This window comes from Geotrypetes seraphini, chromosome 7 (assembly GCF_902459505.1).
Source record: "Geotrypetes seraphini chromosome 7, aGeoSer1.1, whole genome shotgun sequence".
NCBI lineage: Eukaryota > Metazoa > Chordata > Amphibia > Gymnophiona > Dermophiidae > Geotrypetes > Geotrypetes seraphini.
In genome coordinates this window covers 63,380,839-63,403,656 of record NC_047090.1, presented here as the reverse complement: position 1 = coordinate 63,403,656, position 22,818 = coordinate 63,380,839, and the positions used below count along the sequence as shown (strand labels likewise).

The 22,818-nt window shown below is 44.1% G+C and overlaps 1 protein-coding gene across 6 annotated transcripts in view; it reads right to left on the bottom strand.

Moving 5' to 3' along the window:
• Positions 1–22,818, bottom strand: part of SCUBE1 (signal peptide, CUB domain and EGF like domain containing 1) — a 545,901-nt gene that overhangs the window by 313,195 nt on the left and 209,888 nt on the right. For all 6 annotated transcript variants that reach the window (XM_033951623.1, XM_033951624.1, XM_033951620.1 and 3 more), the window contains one exon: positions 8,860–8,985. In XM_033951623.1, coding sequence (XP_033807514.1) covers positions 8,860–8,985 — 126 coding nt within the window. The remainder of the gene's footprint in view (positions 1–8,859; positions 8,986–22,818) is intronic.

Here is a 22,818-nt window from a genome sequence, read left to right as displayed (position 1 = left end):
CACCAGAATGCTTAAAAATACAAAGTACTGTTCATGACCTTTTCTCATGTTCCAAGAATACATTTTAGTAATAATAAAAACACAGTCCTCCCATAGGACTACTTATAAGAAAGAAAGGTCTGAAAATATGTCTAAAACATAATCTTGCAGTATCATAATAATGTTGGCTTAGTGACTAAATAAAGTAGCAACCATGGGCACAATTTAGTAAGGATTTTCTATCATTCTGTGCCAACAGAGGAGGCCCCTGACAAATTGGGCCCCTAGAATCAAAATAATCTAATAATTCTTTAAAATATTAGTTACGGTTGCTCTTTATAACAAACTTTGTTTATAATCAATCTCGGGGGGAGGGGGGGGGGGGGTAAAGGCGGTATAAGAAATTTTAAATAAATAAACTTGAAAGCAGACCAGGGATAGATTCTGTTGCTAGAGTTAGAAGAATTGTATGACAAAAATTCAGAAATTCTGCAGCATAAGTTTGAATAAATTTGTATTTTAAATAATACATATTTATTATGTATAGTTTATTTTATCCACTGGAGAATTTTATAGATCAATGTGAGGAAAGAACTCAGGAAACAAACAGATGAGAAGGAAGGGTTCAGGATGAGATAAGGAAAGGGAACGAGTATTTAGGACAGTAGCGTACCCAAGGGGGGGCATGGGAGCCTGGGTCCCATAACTTTGGACTTAGCCCCCCCCCACACACAACTGCAGCACCCACTAAATGACTAAGAGATGCCCAAGCCCTGCCAGCTGAAGAGATTGCCTGCCCGAACTGACCCCAAGCTGCTTCTGCAGTGAGGAAAACGGTGGTGTGCTTTCCAAATGAAAACAACATGAAAATTTTCTGGGTGTCTGTTTATACTGTCAAACAGTATGGGCTGTTGCTTAGCTGACAGATAAGATATAAACCAGGCAAGCATGGTGCCATTGTGCTAGTCCTGAAGAAGTGCTGAGAGAGGATATGCTGATGGGAGGAAAACTTCATTGGAGTATCTTACCTGCTAGAAATTGCAAACAAATTGGGAAAATGAATGCTTTTTTTAACTTCTATTTTAAAAGGAGAGGTGACCTGATTAATTTATTTTGAAGTCTATGCATCTCTGAGGGTTAGATCTCAAACAAAAGAAGACAGTTCTTTAGCTTACAGAACACTTGATGAAAAGTTAAGGACTTTAGTATGGCTTTTTCTATTTTCTCTTTTCTTTCAACAGATGCAAACAATCTATATATATAAAATCGGAGGTATGTATGTGTGTATGTGCCGCGATCACGCAAAAACGGCTTGACCGATTTGAACGAAACTTGGTATGCAGATCCCTCACTACCTGGGATGATATGTTCTGGAGGTCTCGCGGCCCACCTGCACACGTGGGCGGAGCTACAAACATAAAATCAGATTTCACCCATTCATGTCAATGGAAAAAATGTAAAAAGCTGCCATTCTCACAGTAATTCAAAAACGGCTTGACCGATTTGAACGAAACTTGGTATGCAGATCCCTCACTACCTGGGGTGATATGTTCTGGGGGTCTTGCGGCCCACCTGCACACGTGGGCGTAGCTACAAACAGAACATCAGATTTCACCCATTCATGTCAATGGGAAAAAAGTAAAAAACTGCCATTCTCACAGTAATTCAAAAACGGCTTGACCGATTTGAACGAAACTTGGTATGCAGATCCCTCACTACCTGGGGTGATATGTTCTGGGGGTCTCGCGGCCCACCTGCACACGTGGGCGGAGCTACAAACAGAAAATCAGATTTCACCCATTCATGTCAATGGAAAAAATGTAAACAGCTGCCATTCTCACAGTAAATCAAAAACGGCTTGACCGATTTGAACGAAACTTGGTATGCAGATCCCTCACTACCTGGGGTGATATGTTCTGGGGGTCTCTTCACCCAAGAATTTATATGTTCTTGCTCCTGGAGGTGAAACTAAAAATGTTGTTTATAATCAAGTTTTGTGTTAGTTGTATTATATTCATTTTGTCAAATATTTCACATTATAATTTGAATATTGTACTTTTTACAAAGCTGTAAACAAATAATTTCATTCACCACTATAAAGTATCTTTATTTGAATCCATTTACAGTGTTATTGCTATAATTTAATACCCGTGCAACGCCGGGGCATCAGCTAGTGTCCTCTAAAACTACAGTATGGCGGGGAAATATCATGCCACCAAGCTGTTGCCCTAATTACAGCTTCTGCCTCTGTGCAGTCAGAATGTGATCCAAAGGAAGGATCTAAGTTCAACATGCAAAATGCCTTCAGCTTGAATCTCTCGTGAAAGAACTGAGAGGATGTGGCAAGGTTGAGAAGCATCAGCAAAAATGAGAAATACATCAATGAAATGCTTCATGAAGAGTCAAAGATTGCTAGCAGTGGGGAAGCCGCTGTGTTGAAAGAGGAAAAATGGATTCAGAACATGAGACTCTGCAGGATTGCTAGCATGACGCCACCTGTCCTCAAACTGAAAGAGGGTATGCAGCCCTGGAAGTGGTGGAGAGGAGGAATTGAAAATTGAAATCCCCCAAAGTTGCTGGATCAGTGACCACTAGAAGGCAAGAGATAATGGTGGTTACTGATTCCCTTCTGAGGGATACAGAAGCATTCATATTCAGGCCAGACATGGTTTAAGAACATAAGAGTTGCCTCTGCCGGATCAGACCGGAGGTCCATCGCGCCCAGCAGCCCGCACCCGCGGCGGCCCATCAGGTCCATGACCTGTTAAGTGACCCTGTCTTTCCTGTACCTATCTCTATGTTTATCTGTACCCCTCAATCCCCTTATCCTGTAGGTATTTATCCAAACCTTCTTTGAACCCCTGTAGCGTGCCCTGCCCTACCACAGCCTCCGGGAGCGCGTTCCATGTGTCCACCACCCTCTGAGTAAAGAAGAACTTCCTAGCATTTGTTCTAAACCTGTCCCCTTTCAATTTCTCCGAGTGCCCCCTAGTATTTGTGGCTCCCCTCAGTCTGAAGAATCTGTCTCTGTCTACCTTCTCTATGCCTTTCAGGATTTTAAAGGTTTCTATCATGTCTCCTCTAAGTCTCTGCTTTTCCAGAGAGAAAAGCCCCAGCTTATCTAACCTATCAGTGTATGAAAGGTTTTCCATACCTCTTACCAATTTAGTTGCTCTTCTCTGGACTCCCTCAAGTACTGCCATGTCCTTCTTGAGGTATGGCGACCAGTACTGGACACAGTACTCCAGATGGGGGTGCACCATTGCACGATACAGTGGCATGATGACTTCCTTCGTCCTGGTCGTGATACCCTTTTTGATGATACCCAACATTCTGTTCGCTTTCTTTGAGGCCGCCGCACATTGTGCCGATGCCTTCAGTGTTGTATCCACCAACACACCCAGGTCTCTTTCAAGGTTACTTACCCCCAGCAATGATCCCCCCATTTTGTAGCTGAACATCGGGTTCTTTTTCCCTACATGCATGACCTTGCATTTCTCTACGTTAAAGCTCATTTGCCACTTTTTTGCCCATTTTTCCAGTTTGTTTCATTCTTTGTTTCATTTTAGGTTTTTTTGGTCAGTGTGTAAACCAATTTTACTCATTCATATATTTATTTATCAATGTTTCATACCCAGAAGTAATTGCATTTTAAATGTCCATATCCTACGTTTTATTCATGCACATTTTAAAAATACTTTATTTGCGTGTCATTTATTTTGTAGTTTGTCCATATGGCCCCCGATGCAGGCATTTCTGCTGCCAAAGCACAACTGTGTTGGGTCTAGTTATTTGTGCCACTCACCACTGGGTTTAAGGGGGGGTTGGTGGTCATCTCTCCAGTGGTCATCTGGTTATTTTGGGTACCTTTATTTTTAACTTAGTTGTGCATGAAATAGGTCTAGACAAAACTGACTGATGAAATCAGGAGCTGCTGAATCCAGATTCCCACTGCCCAAGTTACATAACCTCTACAGATTGTTGCCTGAACCCCAAGACCTGTGGAACTAAAAGCCTGTTTAAGGAGCAGCTCTAGCATCCTATCATGAGCATCCGTAAGGGTAGGACCTCCTTCAACTGGAATTTAGTTTTAGTTCTTTTGGTCAAGGCTGTTACTAAAGCATCCAGTTTTGAAATATAAAAAAGCTGGTCCAGATCCTTTGAGGAAAGGACTAGAACTTATTCATCAGTTTGGATCCTCAGGAGGACCAAATTCAGGACTTTTCATTCCTCAAAGTCCAACTGTGACAGAGCTCTATGAAGTGTAAAGGCTTTAGCGAGCTTTCTTCTCCAGAATAGGATCACTACCAGACATCTGCTTCTGAAAACTGTGACAAAATGAAGGGCAGAGATAACTTAACCAGTAAATGATTAATTTTTCCCAGTAAAATAAGTGAACTACTGGGAAATCATACCCTTCTTCTGGGGACAATTTTCTGGATGCTGGTGAGGAGTTACTCAGGAAGAGTTCATCACTATCCATACTCCCCCCAGCACTCTTCTGTAAAGGATGAGCGTTGGACTAACTGCTGAGTGCAGTATGGATACCTAACCAAGAGGCTTTTAGACTCCAGGGGCCTGGAGTCTAAAAACAGCATGCCTAAAGCACCACAGGAGTACCTGACAAAATTGTGGTCATGGAACAATTATAGGTTCCTTCTATAGCTCCCCAAGGATCTCTCCTGCAGGACTGACCTCCCATGGCACAAGGGTGCAGTCCTTAATCTTGAAAAAAAACAGAACATGATCCTTTGTGGACCCAATTAAAGAATTGCTACTGACCAAATGGCCATAATTTCCACCAGAAACTGAGGTACTGCAGTGGAAACAAAGGCCACCCCTGAATGTTGCTGCTCAAGAGAGAAAAGTTCCAGTCAAAAGAAAAAGAAGACTCCTCTAAAAATAGCAGCTACTTGAGCAGCTTTTTCCTTAGGTTTCAAGAGGATCAGGAAATTCCCCAGTTCCTATTTAGGCAGCGACAACTTCTGCTGTAATTGAATCCCTCTGCCTGATCTGTCTGACAGAAACTCATTGTCTTTGTTTTGGTTTTATTCCCTACATGGGTTGGGGATTGGCTAAGCAGTAGACTTCAGAAGGTGGTGGTGAACGGTACCCCATCCGAAGCATCAGAAGTGATCAGTGGAGTGCCGCAGGGCTCGGTCCTGGGCCCAATTCTATTCAACTTATTCATAAGAGATATGACGCGGGGACTTAGAGGAAGGGTATCACTGTTCGCCGACGACGCCAAACTTTGCAACATAGTAGGCAGAAGCTTGTTACCTGATGATATGACACACGACCTACTGCTTCTGGAACAATGGTCGACTACTTGGCAGCTAGGCTTCAATGCTAAAAAATGCAAGATAATGCACCTGGGTAAGAGAAACCCGCGCAGAACTTATGTACTAAATGGTGAGACCTTGGTTAGGACCACGGCGGAACGCGATCTAGGAGTGATCATTAGTGAGGACATGAAGGTTGCCAATCAAGTGGAGAAGGCTACCTCCAGGGCAAGACAAATGATGGGATGTATCCGCAGAGGTTTTGTCAGCAGGAGACCTGAAGTTATGATGCCGTTGTACAGAGCCATGGTGAGGCCTCACTTGGAGTACTGTGTTCAGTTTTGGAGACCACACTACCGAAAGGACGTGCTGAGGATCGAGTCGGTGCAGCGAAGGGTCACCAGGATGGTCTTGGGACTCAGGGATCTCACGTATGAAGAAAGACTAAAGAAATTGCGGCTGTACTCACTTGAGGAAAGAAGAGAACGGGGAGATATGATTGAAACGTATAAGTACATCACGGGACGCATCGAGACAGAAGAGGATATCTTCTGGCTCATGGGACCCTCGACCACCAGAGGGCATCCACTGAAAGTCAGGGGAGGGAAGTTTCGTGGCGACTCCAGGAAATACTTCTTCACCGAAAGAGTGGTGGATCATTGGAACAGACTCCCACTCCAGGTGATAGAGGCCAGCAGCGTGACGGATTTTAAGAGAAAATGGGATACTCATGTGGGATCGTTAAGGGAGTAAACTCAGGGGGGAGGGATACTTGGAATGGGCAGACTTGGTGGGCTATAGCCCTTTTCTGCCGCTTTTTTCTATGTTTCTATGTTTCTATGTTTCTAAAGCTAGGGGAGCACAAAATAAAATTTTGTTTTATTTTTTTAAATTTCTGCAGAGGGATGAAAGGGGGAGAGATACTTCCTCAGGCAAGGCCCCCTAGGAACCTATGTCAGATAGCCTTGGCAAGGTCCAGAGATATGAAGGGCAGTGAACCTCTCTGGGCTTAACTAAGAGAAGGATTATAATTCAACTCTTGGAAGCCTACATCAGCTAGCCTCAGCTACTGGACAGCCACTGGACCAGGGGAGTCACACATGTTACCACAAATATCCTGCTTCACTAGATCAACCTACACTATTAGTGAAATACTGACAAGATTCTGGCTGCACCACCTATTATACGAATGGCATCACTAGAATCATCAGGTTTTTTCCTCTGCCTCCATCTGCTCTAAGGGGACATAACCCTCTAGTCTGGACTGGTCTAGCAATAATGTAAACCGAGTCAAGCCCTAGTACTTGGGGATGATTCGGTATATAAACCTAGGGATTGGATGATAAGGAAGTCCTTTTTTTTCAAACTTCAATTAAGTTATTCCAATAAAACAGTGAAAACTCTTACAAATAATAAGAACCAAGCATTAAATCCAAAATGGAGTTCTTCTTCCAATAGGAAAATCAACAACTAGCCATCATAAAATAAAGACACTATAACCTATACACTGAGTGGAAATTCTCGAAAGATCACCTCAAGTTAGTTGCTGGGATGATACACGCTAAGCTTATATCTACAATGGTAGTTGTGTGTGTAACTGCCACTATAGAATACTAACTTAAGTCCACATTTATGTGCCTAAATTCAGGCATGAACACATACACTAGGGAGTTAGGTGTGTAAATGCTAGTATTCTATAACCCACATGTATAAGTGCCTGACATGCCCCTAAGCCAGGGGTGTCCAATGTTGGTCCTCGAGGGCCGCAGTCCAGTCGGGTTTTCAGGATTTCCCCAGTGAATATGCGTGAGATCTATTAGCATACAATGAAAGCAGTGCATGCAAATAGACCTCATGTATATTCATTGGGGAAATCCTGAAAACCCGACTGGACTGCGGCCCTCGAGGACCGACATTGGACACCCCTGCCCTAAGCTATGCCCCTCCCAGGTCCACCCCCCTTGAAGATGAACATTCTGGAATTTGAATATGACACTTATAGAATACCATCTAAGGGCAGTTTGGCATGTAACTGCTAATTGGTACCAATTATAGCCTATTATGCCAATTAAGGCCAAGAAAAGCCTATTATTACTCATTAACAACTATTATCAGCTTATTAAATGAAGTTTTACATGAAACTGACCTTATTCTATAACCCTGGTAGATTATGAGCCCACCGGGACAGATAGGGAAAATGCTTGAGTGCCTGATTTTAAAACCGCTTAGATAATCTTGATAGGCAGTATATAAAAACCTAATGAACTTGAAACTTGAAACACACAACTTTCTAAAATTAGGAGGTGCTCTTAGTATGTGTGCTATATATAGCATTGTGTATGCAATTTTGGGCAAACACCAAAATTGTGTGCATAATTAGCGCCAATAATTGGGCACTAAGGCCCTGATTCTATAAAAGATACCTAAAGTTAGGTTTCTAGATCAGCATACCTAGCTATTCTAAGTGCCTAACTTAATTTTTTAAATTGGCTTAACCAGTGCTGATAATTGAAATCAACATTAGAAAAACAACTTAAAAACATTTAAAAAATTTAACTTGGTAGGCACCTACCACTTTGAGGTGGGTGCCTACACCAAGATGCCTACTGGTAAGTAGGCATGATTAGGGTCTGATATGGGGTGGATTTGGGGTGTGGTTTCACTTAGGCACTGGTAGGCACAGGTAGGCACCTACCTCAGGTGAACTCATTTAGGCCAAGAAAACCCTAGCCTAAATGGCAGTGTAGCACCCAAATTTGGGCGCCATTTATAGAATTGAGTCCATTCTGTTCAGTGCCTCCATTCATAGAACTATAAAGGTACTCTTCCTTAATTACAACCTCAAATCTAAACTCTCTCTTCAAATGATCTAATGCAGTGGTTCCCAACCCTGTCCTGGAGGATCACCAGGCCAATCGGGTTTTCAGGATAGCTCTAATGAATATGCATGGAGCGGATTTGCATGCCTGTCACTTCCATTATATGCAAATCTCTCTCATGCTTTTCAACAAACATGCTTTTCAACAAACATAATAATCCTCTCTTCATATCCCTCAAACCCACTGGGGTGTAGGCTACATCAGTTTTATCCAGATCCATAAAAGGAAAGAAGGAAAAAGTCTACAGGAGTGCAAAAATAAGGGAGGGTGAAAGATGGAAACTAGAACACAGAGCACCTCTGGTGCAAACTAAAAAATCAATCAAAGATCAATGACCAATGATCAAAGATCAATGAAACTGAAACTGAAGTACAGCCTCTCAAACCTATCAGGCTTCCCTTTCAAGTATCAAGTTAACTTTTCCATTTATACCATTTCCAGAATAACCTATTCATTTGTCTTTTAAAGATGGAGCAGTCCCTACTCATAGCTGTTCTTCTAGTGCTTGTGATTATTGCATTTCCACCTCCAAAACTACTGCACCAAAGCCAGGTGCCTGGTCTGTCTCGTGCTATGGCTGTTCCACGAGTTTCAGATTTATTTGAAAAGTCTGAAAGACTTATATGAATCATTATTCTACATAATTTATTTATTTCTTAATAGACACATTATAAAAAAAACAGTAGAGAGCATTTCATATTTAGTTTCCATCTACCTACATGTGCAGTCCCTCTGGTTTTTTGCAAGCTCAAATCCAGGTCTGCATTCACAAGCAACCCCTACTTTGGGTGTCTCTCGGCAGATATGTGCACATCCATGATCTTTGTTCATGCAATTCATACCCTCTGCAAAGAGAGAGAAAAAAAGAAATATAGTATATAATCAGGCAGTATTTTATTTATTTATAAAATTCACACTATTTTACAATTTATTTATTTAAAAAATTTCTAATCTGCCTTTATCCAAGGCAGCTGACAGTATCACATACACAATTCAGGTTTGAACATCTTAAAAAGTCACATACATCAGTAAAAATCATAAGATTATATCATCTGAATCTATAGATTACCTCTCAGTCATTCATCTACTACCATTACTTCACAATAAAACAGATCTAATTAGCTGAAAAAGAAGATGACAGATGAGTTTTAAGTAGCTTTCTAAATTGCATTAGGTTTTTACAAAACCGTAAGGTACCAGTCAACACATTCCACATAAATAGTCCAGCTATAGAAAAACATGAATTCTTGGTTCGTACATATCGTAAAATATTCCCCTTTGTTGTGTCTAACAACCAACAATTCTGTGACCTCAGCGTTCTTGGCAGAGTATATAGAATTAGGCATTTTGCCAAATAATTTGGCAGAACGACATAAACACCTTGTTGGACAAGTTTTAAAACTTTGAATTGGATACAAAACAATATCGGCAATAAATGCAATCTTTTTAAAATAGGTGTAATGTGTTTGTATTGAGATACTCTAACCAATAGCCAAGCACCTGAATTTTTATATTAATTGTAACGCTTTAATATGTACTTGAGGCAAATCTAGATAGATACCATTACAATAATCTATCTGTGATAGTACTATTGCCTGAAGTACTTGTCTCAAATCCCAATCTGACAAAATATTCTTCAAATGAGACAATTTTCGCATGGTGAAGTAAGCAGACTTCACTACTTTTGAGATCTGTGCTTTAAAAGATAGATGCGCATCAGCCATCATGTCAAGTACTCTAATTTCTTCACAAACATTCATCTCTTTAGGCCACAGATGTTCATTTGCTTCACCACAAAAAGAAAAAAGAAGACCCAAAAATCCATGGAAGAATCAATCCAACAACAACAACAAAAAAACCCTGTAGATGTTGATGTTCTGAAAATGATTTATTATACGTATTTTCACAATAAAACCATAACAACATAAAAATACATATGAAAAAGTCCAACTGGACCCTACACGGTCCGTGTTTCGGCAAACACGCCTTCCTCAGGGGCCAATTGATGTCAAATGCACAAATAGAGAAATGGACTAAAAACAGTGAATTTGCCTTTATGCATGTAGTAGGAACTGACTGGAGACAAGCCCAAATGGCACAAAAAAATCACAATTTTTTTGTGCCATTTGTGCTTGTCTCCAGTCAAAGGCACTAGCAAACTAATTCTCTTCAGGTGTTTTACGTGCAAATAAATAGTTCTTTCATACTATATTTTTTAAATCCAAAAAAGCGTGGACTTCCGGCGGAAACATGGAGCTGTAGACAGCGTGTTTCTGCAGCTCCCATACACCCGACCTCGGCGCGGCATTTAATCTGCTTCCTCCCTCTGGTTCGGGTCTCCCGCGGCACTGAGGAGTGTGAGGGAGTCGCGGCGAGACTCGGACCGTTGTTTTTGTTTATTTTGACGCTGCCCTGCCGCTGCGGTCACGGGACGCCCGGAGGCCACGTGGCGCCGCCGGCGGAGAAAGGCAGAGTCCCTGCCCATTGACGCGCGGTGCGGCTTCTTCCCTGCAGGCCGGTTTCGGGTGCGCTGATCTCCCTGTGCTGGGGAGATAGTTGAAGGAGCGGCCGATCCAGCCACGATTTGAGTAGCGGCCCTGCTGATTGGGACCCGGGATTCCCGGCGGTCACGTGGCGCCGCGAGAGGCGTGTGGCTGCGACAATACCCGCCGGTGCGCGGCGTGGTTTTCTGTTGCAGGACTGATTTTGGGCCTGGTTTCCTCTTGGAGCTGGGACGTTTCTTGGTGGCTTGGCAGGATTTGGGAGCCGAGGAGGGGCCACCATGGCAGCCAAGGTGGTCCGGAAGGATCGGGAGCGGAGTAGGCTGCCTGAGGCCAAGATGGCGGATCCCGGGGCGCCCCCATCGCCGGAGGCTCCTCACTCCTCCTGGGTCACCGCTGTCACGACAGAGGTTCAGGCAGCCCTGGAGAGCTCTCTGGGGGACAAACTCCAGCGCATCCTAGATAAACTGGACACGTTGGACCAGCGCTTTGCCTCTCTTACATCGGAGGTCAAGGAGACTCAGCAGTGGGTGAGTGCGGCTGAGGACCACGTCCAGCAGCTTGCCCAGGAGCAGTCAGCCCACACCACAGCGTTGGCGGCGTTGCGTGCCAAGGTGGATGACCTGGAGAATAGGTCCCGCCGTAATAATCTTCGGTTTGTTGGCCTGCCTGAATCGGTGCGAGACGTGGAGCTGGGGGCGCTATTGGAACGCTGGTTGCCGGAGTCTTTGTCTTTACCATCTTCTTCGGGCCCCCTGAGGGTGGAGAGGGCACATCGCTTGGGGCAGCGGAGAGAGAATGCTGACAGACCTCGAGTGGTCATCTGCCGTATCCTGAATTATCATCACAAGATGGAGGTCCTGCGTGTGTTGCGGCAGGGCAAGAAACTCTCGTATGACAACAAGCCGATTCTCTGCTTTCAGGACTATTCGGCGGAGGTCTCTCAGGCACGGCGCAGGTTTTCACCTCTCTGCACCCGTCTCATCCAGCGTCACATTGCTTTCTCTCTGCAATACCCGGCGCGCCTGAGACTGACCCATATGGGTAGTACTCATCATTTCGACACCTTGGAGGCCGCTCAGCGCTTTGTGATGGAGATGATGCCTGAAGACCCACCTCCGGGAGCTGCAGTGGACTGAGGAGACCCCATTTTGGGGACTGGTCTGTAGTTTGAGTTCGGACTGGGGGTTTCTTTCATCTCCCCCTGCGTGGGATCCCTGTGTCTTGTTTTTAGAGGGACTGCTTAGTTGGTGTGTGGGGGGATGGAGGGGGGTTGACCTGGTTGTTCTCTGTTAGCTTGGGTCTGTTCCTGCTCTAACCGGTTTGAGCATTGGGAATTGGGATTGGTGAGTGGGCTTTGAGGGTTGCTGTAGTGGTTGGGGTGTTGGGGGAGGGGAGGGGTGGGCTGAGTGTTCTTGGGGGTTTGGATGAGGGTGGCTGTTTCTTACTGTTTTAGGAGCTTTGGGGTTGTGGGTCGGGGGGTACTGGTCCTTATCCCGTGGGAGGGTGTATTTAGTTTCCTAGAAGTGATGCCCTTTTTGGGGTACCTTGGGTGTAGATCGGGGGAGGGTTGGTGGTGGTGGGGGGTTTGTGGGGTGGGGTGGGGGAGTTGGGGGGTGGGGGTAGGGCTCGCTGGGGGATGGGGATCTGGGGGAATTTTGGGGTGGGTGGGTTGGGGGTCATCGTGTTTGGGGTTTGATCTGGAGGCAGGGGTATGGCTTGATTCTTGGGACAAGTGGGGGCGAGAAGCCGGGGAAGCGGTGGCTGGGACGCTTCTCTGGTACTATACTGGTTCTTTCTTTTTGTGTGACTGGGCTATTGAGAGGTTTACTCTGGAATACACTCTAACTTCTTGGAATGTTGGGGGGATTCACTCCCCTATTAAGCGTTCTAAAATATTGCAGCGTTTAAATCGTTCTAAAACCTCTATTGCCTTTTTACAGGAGACCCGTTTATCCTCCGTGGAGCATGCCAAGCTCTGTACCTGGTGGGTGGGTTCCTATTTGGAGGCGCCCGCGGTGGGGGGAAAGGGAGGTGTTATTATTTTGTTCCGTAAGGGCCTGCGTATACGCACCCAGAGGGTGTTCCGCGACCCTAAGGGGCGTTATATCGCTGCCTTGGTGTTATTTGATAATCGGCCTCTTTTGCTTTGCAATGTTTACGCTCCTAATAATCCTTCGGCCAGGTTCTTTAGGGGGCTCCGCAATCATCTCTTACAGTTTGGAGATGTTCCGATGCTGGTGGGTGGGGACTTTAATGAGGTACCGGACCCGAAGCTGGATCGCTCTGCTTCGTCGGGTAGAGAGACCTCTAAGCTTTATACGGGTGGCCAACTGTTGGAATCTACCTTGGGGTTGCTTGACGTGTGGCGGGTGTTGCACCCGTTGGAGAGGGATTACTCCCACTTGTCCAGGGCGCACGGGACGCTTTCACGAATTGATTTTCTTCTCATTTCTCGCGTGCTGCTTCCACGGGTAATGGGGGTTGAAATGGGCCCCATTGAAATATCTGACCACGCTTGGGTGGGATTTCGGTGGACTTGGGGAGACTCTTTGAGCAACGGAGGGTCCTGGCGGTTTCCCTGCTACCTGTATAGGGATACCCGTTTTCATGAGTTTTTGACACAGTGCTGGCGTGATTTTCAAGTTAATAATCAGCAGCATCGGGATGATCCCATTCTTTACTGGGAGACGGCTAAAGCTGTCTTACGGGGGGATGTCATCTCTTATGTGGCTAGGGAGTCGAAGCGGAAGCATAGGCAAATTCTGGCTTTGGAGCGGAAGGCGACTGGATTGAGACGCCAGTATGGCAGGGCGCCCTCCTTCCTGCTTCGGGCGCAGCTTTTGGAGGTCCAGCAGGAACTGAATGAACTGCTGCATCTTCGGGCTCTGCGGACGAGGGAGTACTTTAAGTTTTCTTTATTTTGGTTTGCGAATAAGAGCAGTCGATTGTTGGCCCGCTTGGCGCGTCCGAGGGGTGGACCTGAGAGCATAACGACTCTTCGGGGCTCCTCTGGGGTGCTGTATCATCGGTCGGAGGAGATATGTGAATTATTTCGGGAGTTCTTTGCGGAGGTATATACAGATCCAGGCACCGAGCTTTTGGATGGGCAAGTTTATCTTGACAGCCTCGATTTGCCTTGTTTATCTCAGCGGGATGCAGCAGTTTTAGATCTTCCTATCACCACAGAGGAGGTGGAAGGGGCGATTGGGGTCAGTTCGTTGGGCAAGGCGCCAGGCCCGGATGGGTTTCGGAGTGAGTTCTATAAGTTGTTGGTGACGGACGTAGCGCCAGTACTGGCTGAGGTTTATAATCTGAGTGTTGCTAAGGGCTTCCTTCCTTGCTACGTAAATCTAGCGTCCATTATAGTTCTCCCGAAGCCTGGTAAGGACCCTCTTTTGCCAGAATCGTATCGTCCTATCTCCTTGTTAAATTATGAGGCGAAGCTTTTGGCTAAACTTTTGGCTAACCGCCTGGCGCGTGTTTTGCCGTCGGTGATTTCCGAATCTCAGGTGGGGTTTGTGCGGGATAGGCCGGTGGCTAAGAATATCCGGCGCATCTTGTTGGCGCTAGAACGGGTGGGACAGGACGGTAGCCCCGCCATGCTCATCAGTTTTGATGCGGAGAAGGCATTCGATAAGGTGCGGTGGGGTTACCTTTTTGCGGTGCTGAGGACGTACGGTTTGGGCCCCTTCTTCTTCGGTGCAATCCGGGCATTATATAGTGATCCGGAGGCGCGGATTTCGGTTAATGGGACTTGCTCGGGTTTTTTTCCTATTGGCCGGGGGACTCGACAGGGCTGCCCCTTGTCTCCGCTCCTTTTTGTGCTATCTTTAGATCCTCTACTTCGGGAGCTTCAGGCTAATGCGGAGATTCGGGGATTGGTCCTGGGTGATTCACATTTTAAACTGGCGGCGTTTGCAGATGATCTCTTGGTCTTTTTAACGGACCCGCAGCATTCCTTGCCCGTATTGTTGGAAAGTCTTCGGGAATACGGAGATTTCTCTGGCTTTGCCTTGAATTATGCGAAATCTGAGGCGCTGGCTTCCTCGGTTCCTCTTCAGTGGACGTGGGGGGCTAGTTTCCCGCTGCGCTGGGCTGACACCTCTTTTAGATATCTGGGGATTAGGCTGACGATGGATGTGACCCAATTGTACCGTCTTAACATAGATAAACTCCTGGCGGATACTAAACTGTTGCTAGCCAAATGGCAGGCGTTGCCGTTGTCTCTGTTGGGGCGTATTCATTTATTCCGTATGGTTGTATTCCCGAGGTGGCTTTACGTTCTTCAGACTCTTCCCCTTTCTTTGTTGCAGAGGGATATTCGTTCCCTTACCTCCCTATTGATCTGGTTTTGTTGGGGTGGACGTAGACCTAAACTGAAATGGTCCCTGTTGGTGGGGCCTGCCCACGGGGGTGGTTTGGGGGTGCCTGACATCAGGGTTTATAACCAAGCCTGTTTGCTTCGTCATCTCAGTGATTGGGTGTTGGGTACCTCTTTTTATACTGATCTCTCTCTGGAGCGGGATCATTTCTATCCTCTTCATCTCTTGTATCTCCTCCATGCCCCGTTGTCTAAATTGCCGCGACCCTGTAAGCGTAGTATTTTGTTTCGGTCCTTGTGGACAGTGTGGCATCAAATCCTTCGGTTGTGGAATCAGGACGCTCATTCTAGTGTATTTCTACCGTTGGCGGGGAATTTAGCTTTCCCTCCAGGGGTTGGACCTTCCGTGTTTGGTCGGTGGAGGGCGCGGGGGGTGGAACAGTTGCGGCATGTTCTGCGGGATGATGGGTCTCTCTTACCTTCTGCTGAGTTGGCGGGGAGGGGGGTCCCTGAGATTGGCCTTCCATTTGCTTATTGCCAACTAAGTCACTATGTGGCTTCTCTTCAGGGGCCTTCCTTGCAGGGGGATTTTGGGACCCAGCTCTGTACTTTTTTGGCTGCGGATCCTGATACTAGGGTCTCTATATCTGCTCTGCATGGCCGGATTCTGGCTCTCTGCCCGCCTAGGGTTTTCCCTGGTATTTTGGAGGCATGGCAGCGGGACTTGGGTAGGGACTTGGGGGACAATTTCTTGTTAAACACCTTGACTCGAACTGCGGGCTTGGTACATAGTGCTGAGCTCCGTGAATGTCACTTTCGAACTGTCCTGCGGGCCTATGCTTCCCAGAGTCAGGCTTACCATATGGGTTGTGTTGATACTCAGTTATGTATTCGCTGTTCGGTGGAGATAAATTCTTACTTTCATGGTCTTTGGAGTTGTGAGGGGATTCAGACCTTCTGGACGGAGCTGGCCTCCTTTTTACAGGGCTTGTTGCGGACCCCTGTGCCAGTATCCGTGCAGTCTATGCTGTTTGCCCATTTTTCATTCTTGTACATGTACAATTCATATGAAAAATTATTTCTTAGTAAATGTTTTATTTTGGGGAAGAAATGTATCTTGTGTTGTTGGCTGTCTTCTGAATCACCTTCATTCTGGTATTGGAGGAATCGCCTCCATGAACTTATGGGTTGGGAAGCCCGTTTGGCACGTTCTTCCCGACGCCGGAGTAGAGACTTTGTTCACACTTGGACTCCATATTTGAACATTTTGCCTCCTGAGAGTCGTAGCCGGGTCTTGAATAGACTCCACCTCTGAAACTGTGCTTCTAGATGTCTCTGCTGTTCCCTGCTTACGAGTGTTTCTGTCTCTGTGGGGGGATGGGGGAGGGGTGGGTGGGAGGTAGGGTTTTCTTTGTTGGGGGTGGGGGTCAGGTAGGTCCGGGGAGGACATAAGAGTCCAGTCCTCCGCGGGTGTTTGCTGAAAATGCATACCATGGTTATTATTGTAGTTGTACTTACTGTTGCTTAATAAAATAGATTTAAACATAAATCCAAAAAAGCCTGTAGTTGTTCTGGCACACAGAAAGCATATTTAGGGCCCCTTTCACAAGGCCACAGTAGTGATGCGACCACAATAAATGCACCAAAGCCCATTCAATCCTTGTGAGTTTCAGTGCATTTACGAGGGGTGCTGAAAAGTTCTCGGCCTATCCAAGAAGAGAAAGACGGGGATAGTTCAATCAATGATCTGAAACAATGTCAAAAATCATAGAATTTCGTTTCTGCAATCTGGCACTTAACGAAATAAGATAACATTCTTTTCAGCTACAGTGGCAAAATAATGCTCAGAATTTAGGAAGTTGCTTGGTTGGGCTGAGAACTTTGCAGCACCCTCTCACGCTGTGCTGGCCCATGCTCTTCAGCTTGATAAAAGAGGCCCTTAGACTGACCATATCTGATTCTACATTTATAGGGATAAGCAAGAAGAAAGGTAGCACCTAAATTTTTCACTTCGTAATGCATAGTCAGGAAAGTCTCCTCTCCTGTATAACTTTCAAGACTTCAGGGTATAACCACAACTTCTGACCATAAAATAAGTCACGTGGGTGTCTAAAGTATTGCTTTATTATAGAATTAACATCTTGCTCAAAAACTAAAGCCACCAAAAGTATAGACCTTTGAGATGATTCAGAAATTGATTCTTCCAAAACTGCAGAAATATTATTAAAATCTCAAAATGGTGCCTAACTAAGATCTTGAGCCTTCCCCTGAATATTTTAAGTAGAAACTGTTAAATAATAAATTTTATTTATAGGAGGTAAACCTCCAGGGGGCTGGGGGAATATTAGGAGATCTCAGAAAGCTCAAAATTCTTGAGTCTTCTATTATAATTTTCAAGCTGTTCAACACATTGGTGAACTGCCAGCTCATCAGCCACTACCATATACTGTACTTAAAGTCTTGTAGAGTTTTAACTTCTGTCCAAATCTGATCTACCTAAGTAGTAAAATCAACTTTTTAAGCCTCAACAGTCTTATTCATAGTCTCAAATTATTAAGCAAGGTTGTTTCCTCTGTTGCTGACCTGTTTACCATAGTCAAGATCTTGCAGTCTTCCATATTAAGTCCAATGTCACCACCGAGGAGGTCTCTAATCCTGCCCCATCGATCTCTCCAACCAGCAATTCTCCTTTTGGTATGCTGTCCTCACTAGGCACAGACAGAACCAATTCACTAGTAGCTCATACAAAAGCAATCAAGTAGCACTGTAATAAAAAAACACAACCAGAAGGAGGGAAAATGGTGACGAATCCCCAACAGTACAATTCTGTTCTGCTCTGTAATAAACATTACCAATAAACATTACAACATTCAAACAGCTGTTATACAACCGATTCAAAAACATGTGCAATCAGCACTAATCTTATATAGAGCTTGCAGCTACTTGCATGTCCTGCTATTCGTAGAGACTTGAAATAGGTTATGCACTCTTGAGGGTGTTCCCAATTTTTCCAGCTCACCTGAAAGAAAGATTTCTCCAGCACCAAACTTGTTCCAAGGCAATAGGCAGGCGAAGCCCAAATATAGGGCGGGTCTTCAGGACTACTAGACACATCTACAAGAAAGAAGATTATTGAGATAAGAATCTAATCTTTCTTTCTAGTGCAATGTGTCTAGTGGTCCTGAACTGTAGGGACGTACCAAAGCAGTCCCCAGAGTCTAGGGAGGGCCCACTGAGCCTGCCTTCCGAACGAAGGACCCAAAAACGGCATCTTTCCTGGCTGCTACGTCCATCCTATAGAACCCGGTAATGGTATGGAGGGTAGATCATGTAGCTGCTCTACAGATCTCCTTGGGTAGGACAGTCCTAGTGTCTGCCCATGTGGTAGCAACTCATCTAGTGTTCTGAGCTTTCAATGCAATTGGTGGCTGCTTACTGAAGCCCACATATGTGGAAGAAATGGCATTCTTGTTCTTATTTAATTATAAGGTATAATAGGAAAAGTGGCAATATATCAATTTTATTATTATTACGGTAACATACTCTTGTAATTTCTTAGCAAGCTGCACAATGCATCTTCTTACAGGGATACTTGTATGTATGAGGGGGTGCTGAAATGTTCTCAGCTCAACCAACTTCCTAAATTCTGAGTGTTATTTTGCCACTGTGGCTAAAAAGAGATATTTTATTTTGAAAAGTGCCAATTTGCAGAATCATAATGCTATGCTTGTAGCAGGTTTCTGGATCTCGCTGTGACAAGATGTGGCAAGACTCAGAAACCTGCTACAAGCACAATGCCAGCTGCTGAAACCCCGAGAGAACTTGTAATGCTATGTTTTGAAATTGTTTCTGATCATTGATTGAACCATGTCAACGAAAAGTTCCTATTCTTGCAAAGGAAAATCCATGAATGTATGATGCAAACATTTAGTGACAAATGCCCATCATGCTCCACAGTGAAGAAGTAGGGTGGAAATTTTTAGCCTGGAGATTTTTAGATTGATGATGAAGCAAGGTCTATGAGGCCTCAAATGGTGTCAATTCCTGAAATTATTGAACACGTCAATAACCTGATTTTGGCAGACGTGAATATCAACTCAAACAATTGCTGAGACACTACAGATATCCAGGAAATGTGTTGGGTCTATAATCCATGAGCAGCTGGGTATTCAGAAGCCTCAACCAAGTAGGTGCTCAAATGTTTGAATGCTGATAAGAAACAACATCAAGTGGACACTTCCAAGTTGATTTTGCAATATTTTCAGTGAGCTGGTGCCAACCTTTTGGAATGACCAGTTTCTGTTGATGAAACATGTTTACACCACTATGAACCTGAGACACAACAACAGTCCATGCAATGGTGGCACTCAGGTTCTCCAAGGCCAAGAAAATTCAAGACCCAAAAGTCAGCAGGAAAGGTCAAGGCTACAATGTTTTGGGATCAGGAAGGTGTGGTAATGACTATCTTCCAAGGGGCCAAACAGTTATGCAGAATACTATTATAGAAACTTAGAAACATGATGGCAGATAAAGGCCAAATGGCCCATCCAATCTGCCCATCCCACTGCCTATCTCATGCTTTCTTGAATTCAGACACAGTCTCTGTCTCCACCACCTCTTCCGGGAGACTGCTCCACACATCTACAACCCTTTAACTTCATTCTATGCCCTCTTATTTCAGAGCTTCCTTTCAAATGAAAGAGACTCGACTCATGAACATTTACGCCACGTAGGTATTTAAACATCTCTCTAGAACAATACTAATAATAACAGTCTATAAATTAATTACTCCAAAAAATGTTATTAGCCAAGTGGTGGAACTACCCATTGAAAAACCATTTAAGTAAAGTGGAGAAAAAGCCTCAGCTCAATTTCATATGCAGACGGCAACCCAATGAGTTTTTCAGCCGTTCTAAATCTGTATCATGGGCAAAAAACTCCACTACTTCTCAAAATGTAGTCTTTCAAAATGGGGACATATTTCACCACTGTGCACAGGGAACAGGAAAAAGAACCTTAAGGAAGGTTTCACTTATCTTCACAGCTGTTGTTAAAGACCAGGATCGCGATCCAAAAACACAACGATCTTCCCACAATCACATTTTCGGCACTGAAGAGAAGACAAGAAACCGGTGTCCAAATCCAACAAGGCTCTTGTTTCACCAACATGTGGCTGCTTCAGAGAGTTCCCTATTCCGTTCTGCATATGAAATTGAGTTGAGGCTTTTTCTCCACTTTACTTAAATGGTTTTTCAATGGGTAGTTCCACCACTTGGCTAATAACATTTTTTAGAGTAATTAATTTAAACATCTCTCTCATATCTCCCCTCTCCCGCATTTCCTCCAAAGTATACATATTGAGATCTTTAAGTCTGTCCCCATACGCCTTATGACAAAGACCATGCATCATTTTAGTAGCCTTCCTCTGAACCGACTCCATCCTTTTTATATCTTTTTGAAGGTGCGACCTCCAGAATTGTACACAATATTCTAAATGAGGTGTCACCAAAGTCTTATACAGGGGCATCAATTCCTCCTTTTTCCTACTGGCCATACCTTGCTGTGCCGATTAAAAGAGGCACTGAAATAAAAAAGGAGCTAGGAAGGTAACAGAAAGGCATTCTCGTTTTGCAAGACAATGCACCTGATCACAAGGCTACCAAAACGATGAATGTTTTGACACAGTCAGGGTTTCAGTGCATAGACCATCCACCCTACTCATCAGATCTTGCTCCATCTATTTTGTTTTCAAACCTTAAAAAGGATTTGAAAAGGCAAAGATTTTTGAGTGATTGCAGCAGAAGAGCAGTATTTCAATGACCAGATAGAGTATTTTTTGGAAGGGTTACAGAAACTTCAGACATGACGGTGAATATGTGGAATAACTTGTAAGTTTCATGGCTCCATGTCATTCTCTTCTTGGTTGGGCTGAGAACATTTCAGCACCCTCTCATACTGATTCCATTCTACTGTAATGGTGACATGTTCTCAAAGCTCCTTAAATATAATACATCTGCAATAAAGCCATCTACTGCAATCTGTTTTGATAGTATGAGACAGCTATTTAACCAAAAGGCAGTAAAATGCAAGTCTAACTAACAGCAGCTAGCAGAAAGATCCATGGGGAAAATATCCCCATACACTACAAAGCAGACTACAGCTTTAATGTTAAATGTTTAAAATGGCTTGATATACCGCCTATCTAAATTAAAACCAAAGTGGTATACAATGCTAAAATCAAAGAGCTTATAGAGAGCTTTAGATGTTGGAAATGGTACAGGAAAGACAACACTGTTCATATGTTAAAAAATAAACAAGTGCAAGTTTGTTTAGTAACTCCATGTGTTTTCAGTTTAGAAATAAAACATGTTGAGGAGAGGATCTTCATCTTCTGCAGAGGGGATTGTGGTCTTACACTTGACAGGATGCTTCTGCTGTGATTGGCAGCCAGAAAACCCACATCTGTCATCAAACCCTAACGAGAGATTTTGTCTCAAGCTTTAAAAATAGGTACGTGTCAAAAAGTACAGCTTCATCTTGTCAGCACTACAGGCAAAAATTTGTACAAGTGGGAAGAAAAAAGCTTATGAAACACTTCAACTATCTTAGACATGCAGGAATGCATTTAATATTTAATAATGCCAGCAATTTTTTTAACAAAGTGCTGATTTACACAGATGAAATATTGTTGAATTTTAAACTGATTGCCAAATACATGTTTACTTCCAACTGGTATTCTCTAGTAATATTTAACCAATCACACAATTAAGCCAGGTGATCATACTTTACTGAATGGAACAACATTCCAGAGTTTTCTGGAAAAGATTATATTTCTTTTCTGCATATACATGTGGCTCCACAGCTTCTCTTAATTCCTGTATAACCAAAATATACAAAGAAGATGAACTCCCAATGGAAAGAGGAAGAGTTTATGGCAGCTTATGTTATATGAGAGTAACTCTGCTTTCAATGAAGACTAGTAAAGGTCCACCAAAAATAATAGTGAGCCCTCTCTCTCCTCCATCCTCTCTATTCGCCAGAGTTACTATCTTGGCCACTGGTTCAAAACTCATATGCCTTTTGCACTAGAAGGGAAGATTAGGTTCTTACCTTGATAATCTTTCTAATAGAAAGGCACATGAGTCTTAAAGGCACACCCTGTCAGATTTCAATTAGACTGCTTGCTGTCTCAGACATGTATGTATTTCCAGATGTTGGTGTCTGTTGTCATACAGATCAAAAAAGTAATGATTGATCTCTCTGTTCCAAAGAGGCTTGATAGCAACATGAGTGTTAGTGCTGGTTCCACTCAGGTAGGTGGCTTGATCATTTCCACCATGTCCTCAGTTATGATTTTATTGGCATTGATTTGTTGCTGATCAGAACAGAATTGGCTGGTAAGGGAGTACCCCATTTCCTGATTCCTTATCTCTCCTCTTATAGGAATTGTCAACTGCTTTGATACGAACTGAGGACCTGGGGTACAACTCAGAGATACAGGGGGTGAAGCTGAGAGAGGGGGGTGGATGGTGAATTGGGGGGGGGGGCACTGGGTCAAGACTCATCTGGCTAATTTAAGAATATAAGAATTGCCTTACTGGGACAGACCAAAGGTCCATCAAGCCCAGTATCCTGTTTCCAACAGTGGCCAACCCCGGTCCCAAGTACCTAGCTAGATACCAAGTAGTAAACAGATTTTATGCTGCTTATCCTAGGAATAAGCAATGGATTTCCCCAAGACATTTCAATATTGTCTATGGACTTGTCTTTTAGGAAAGTATCCAAACCTTTTTTAAACCCCGCTAAGCTAACTGATTTCACCACATTCTCTGGCAACAAATTCCAGAATTTAA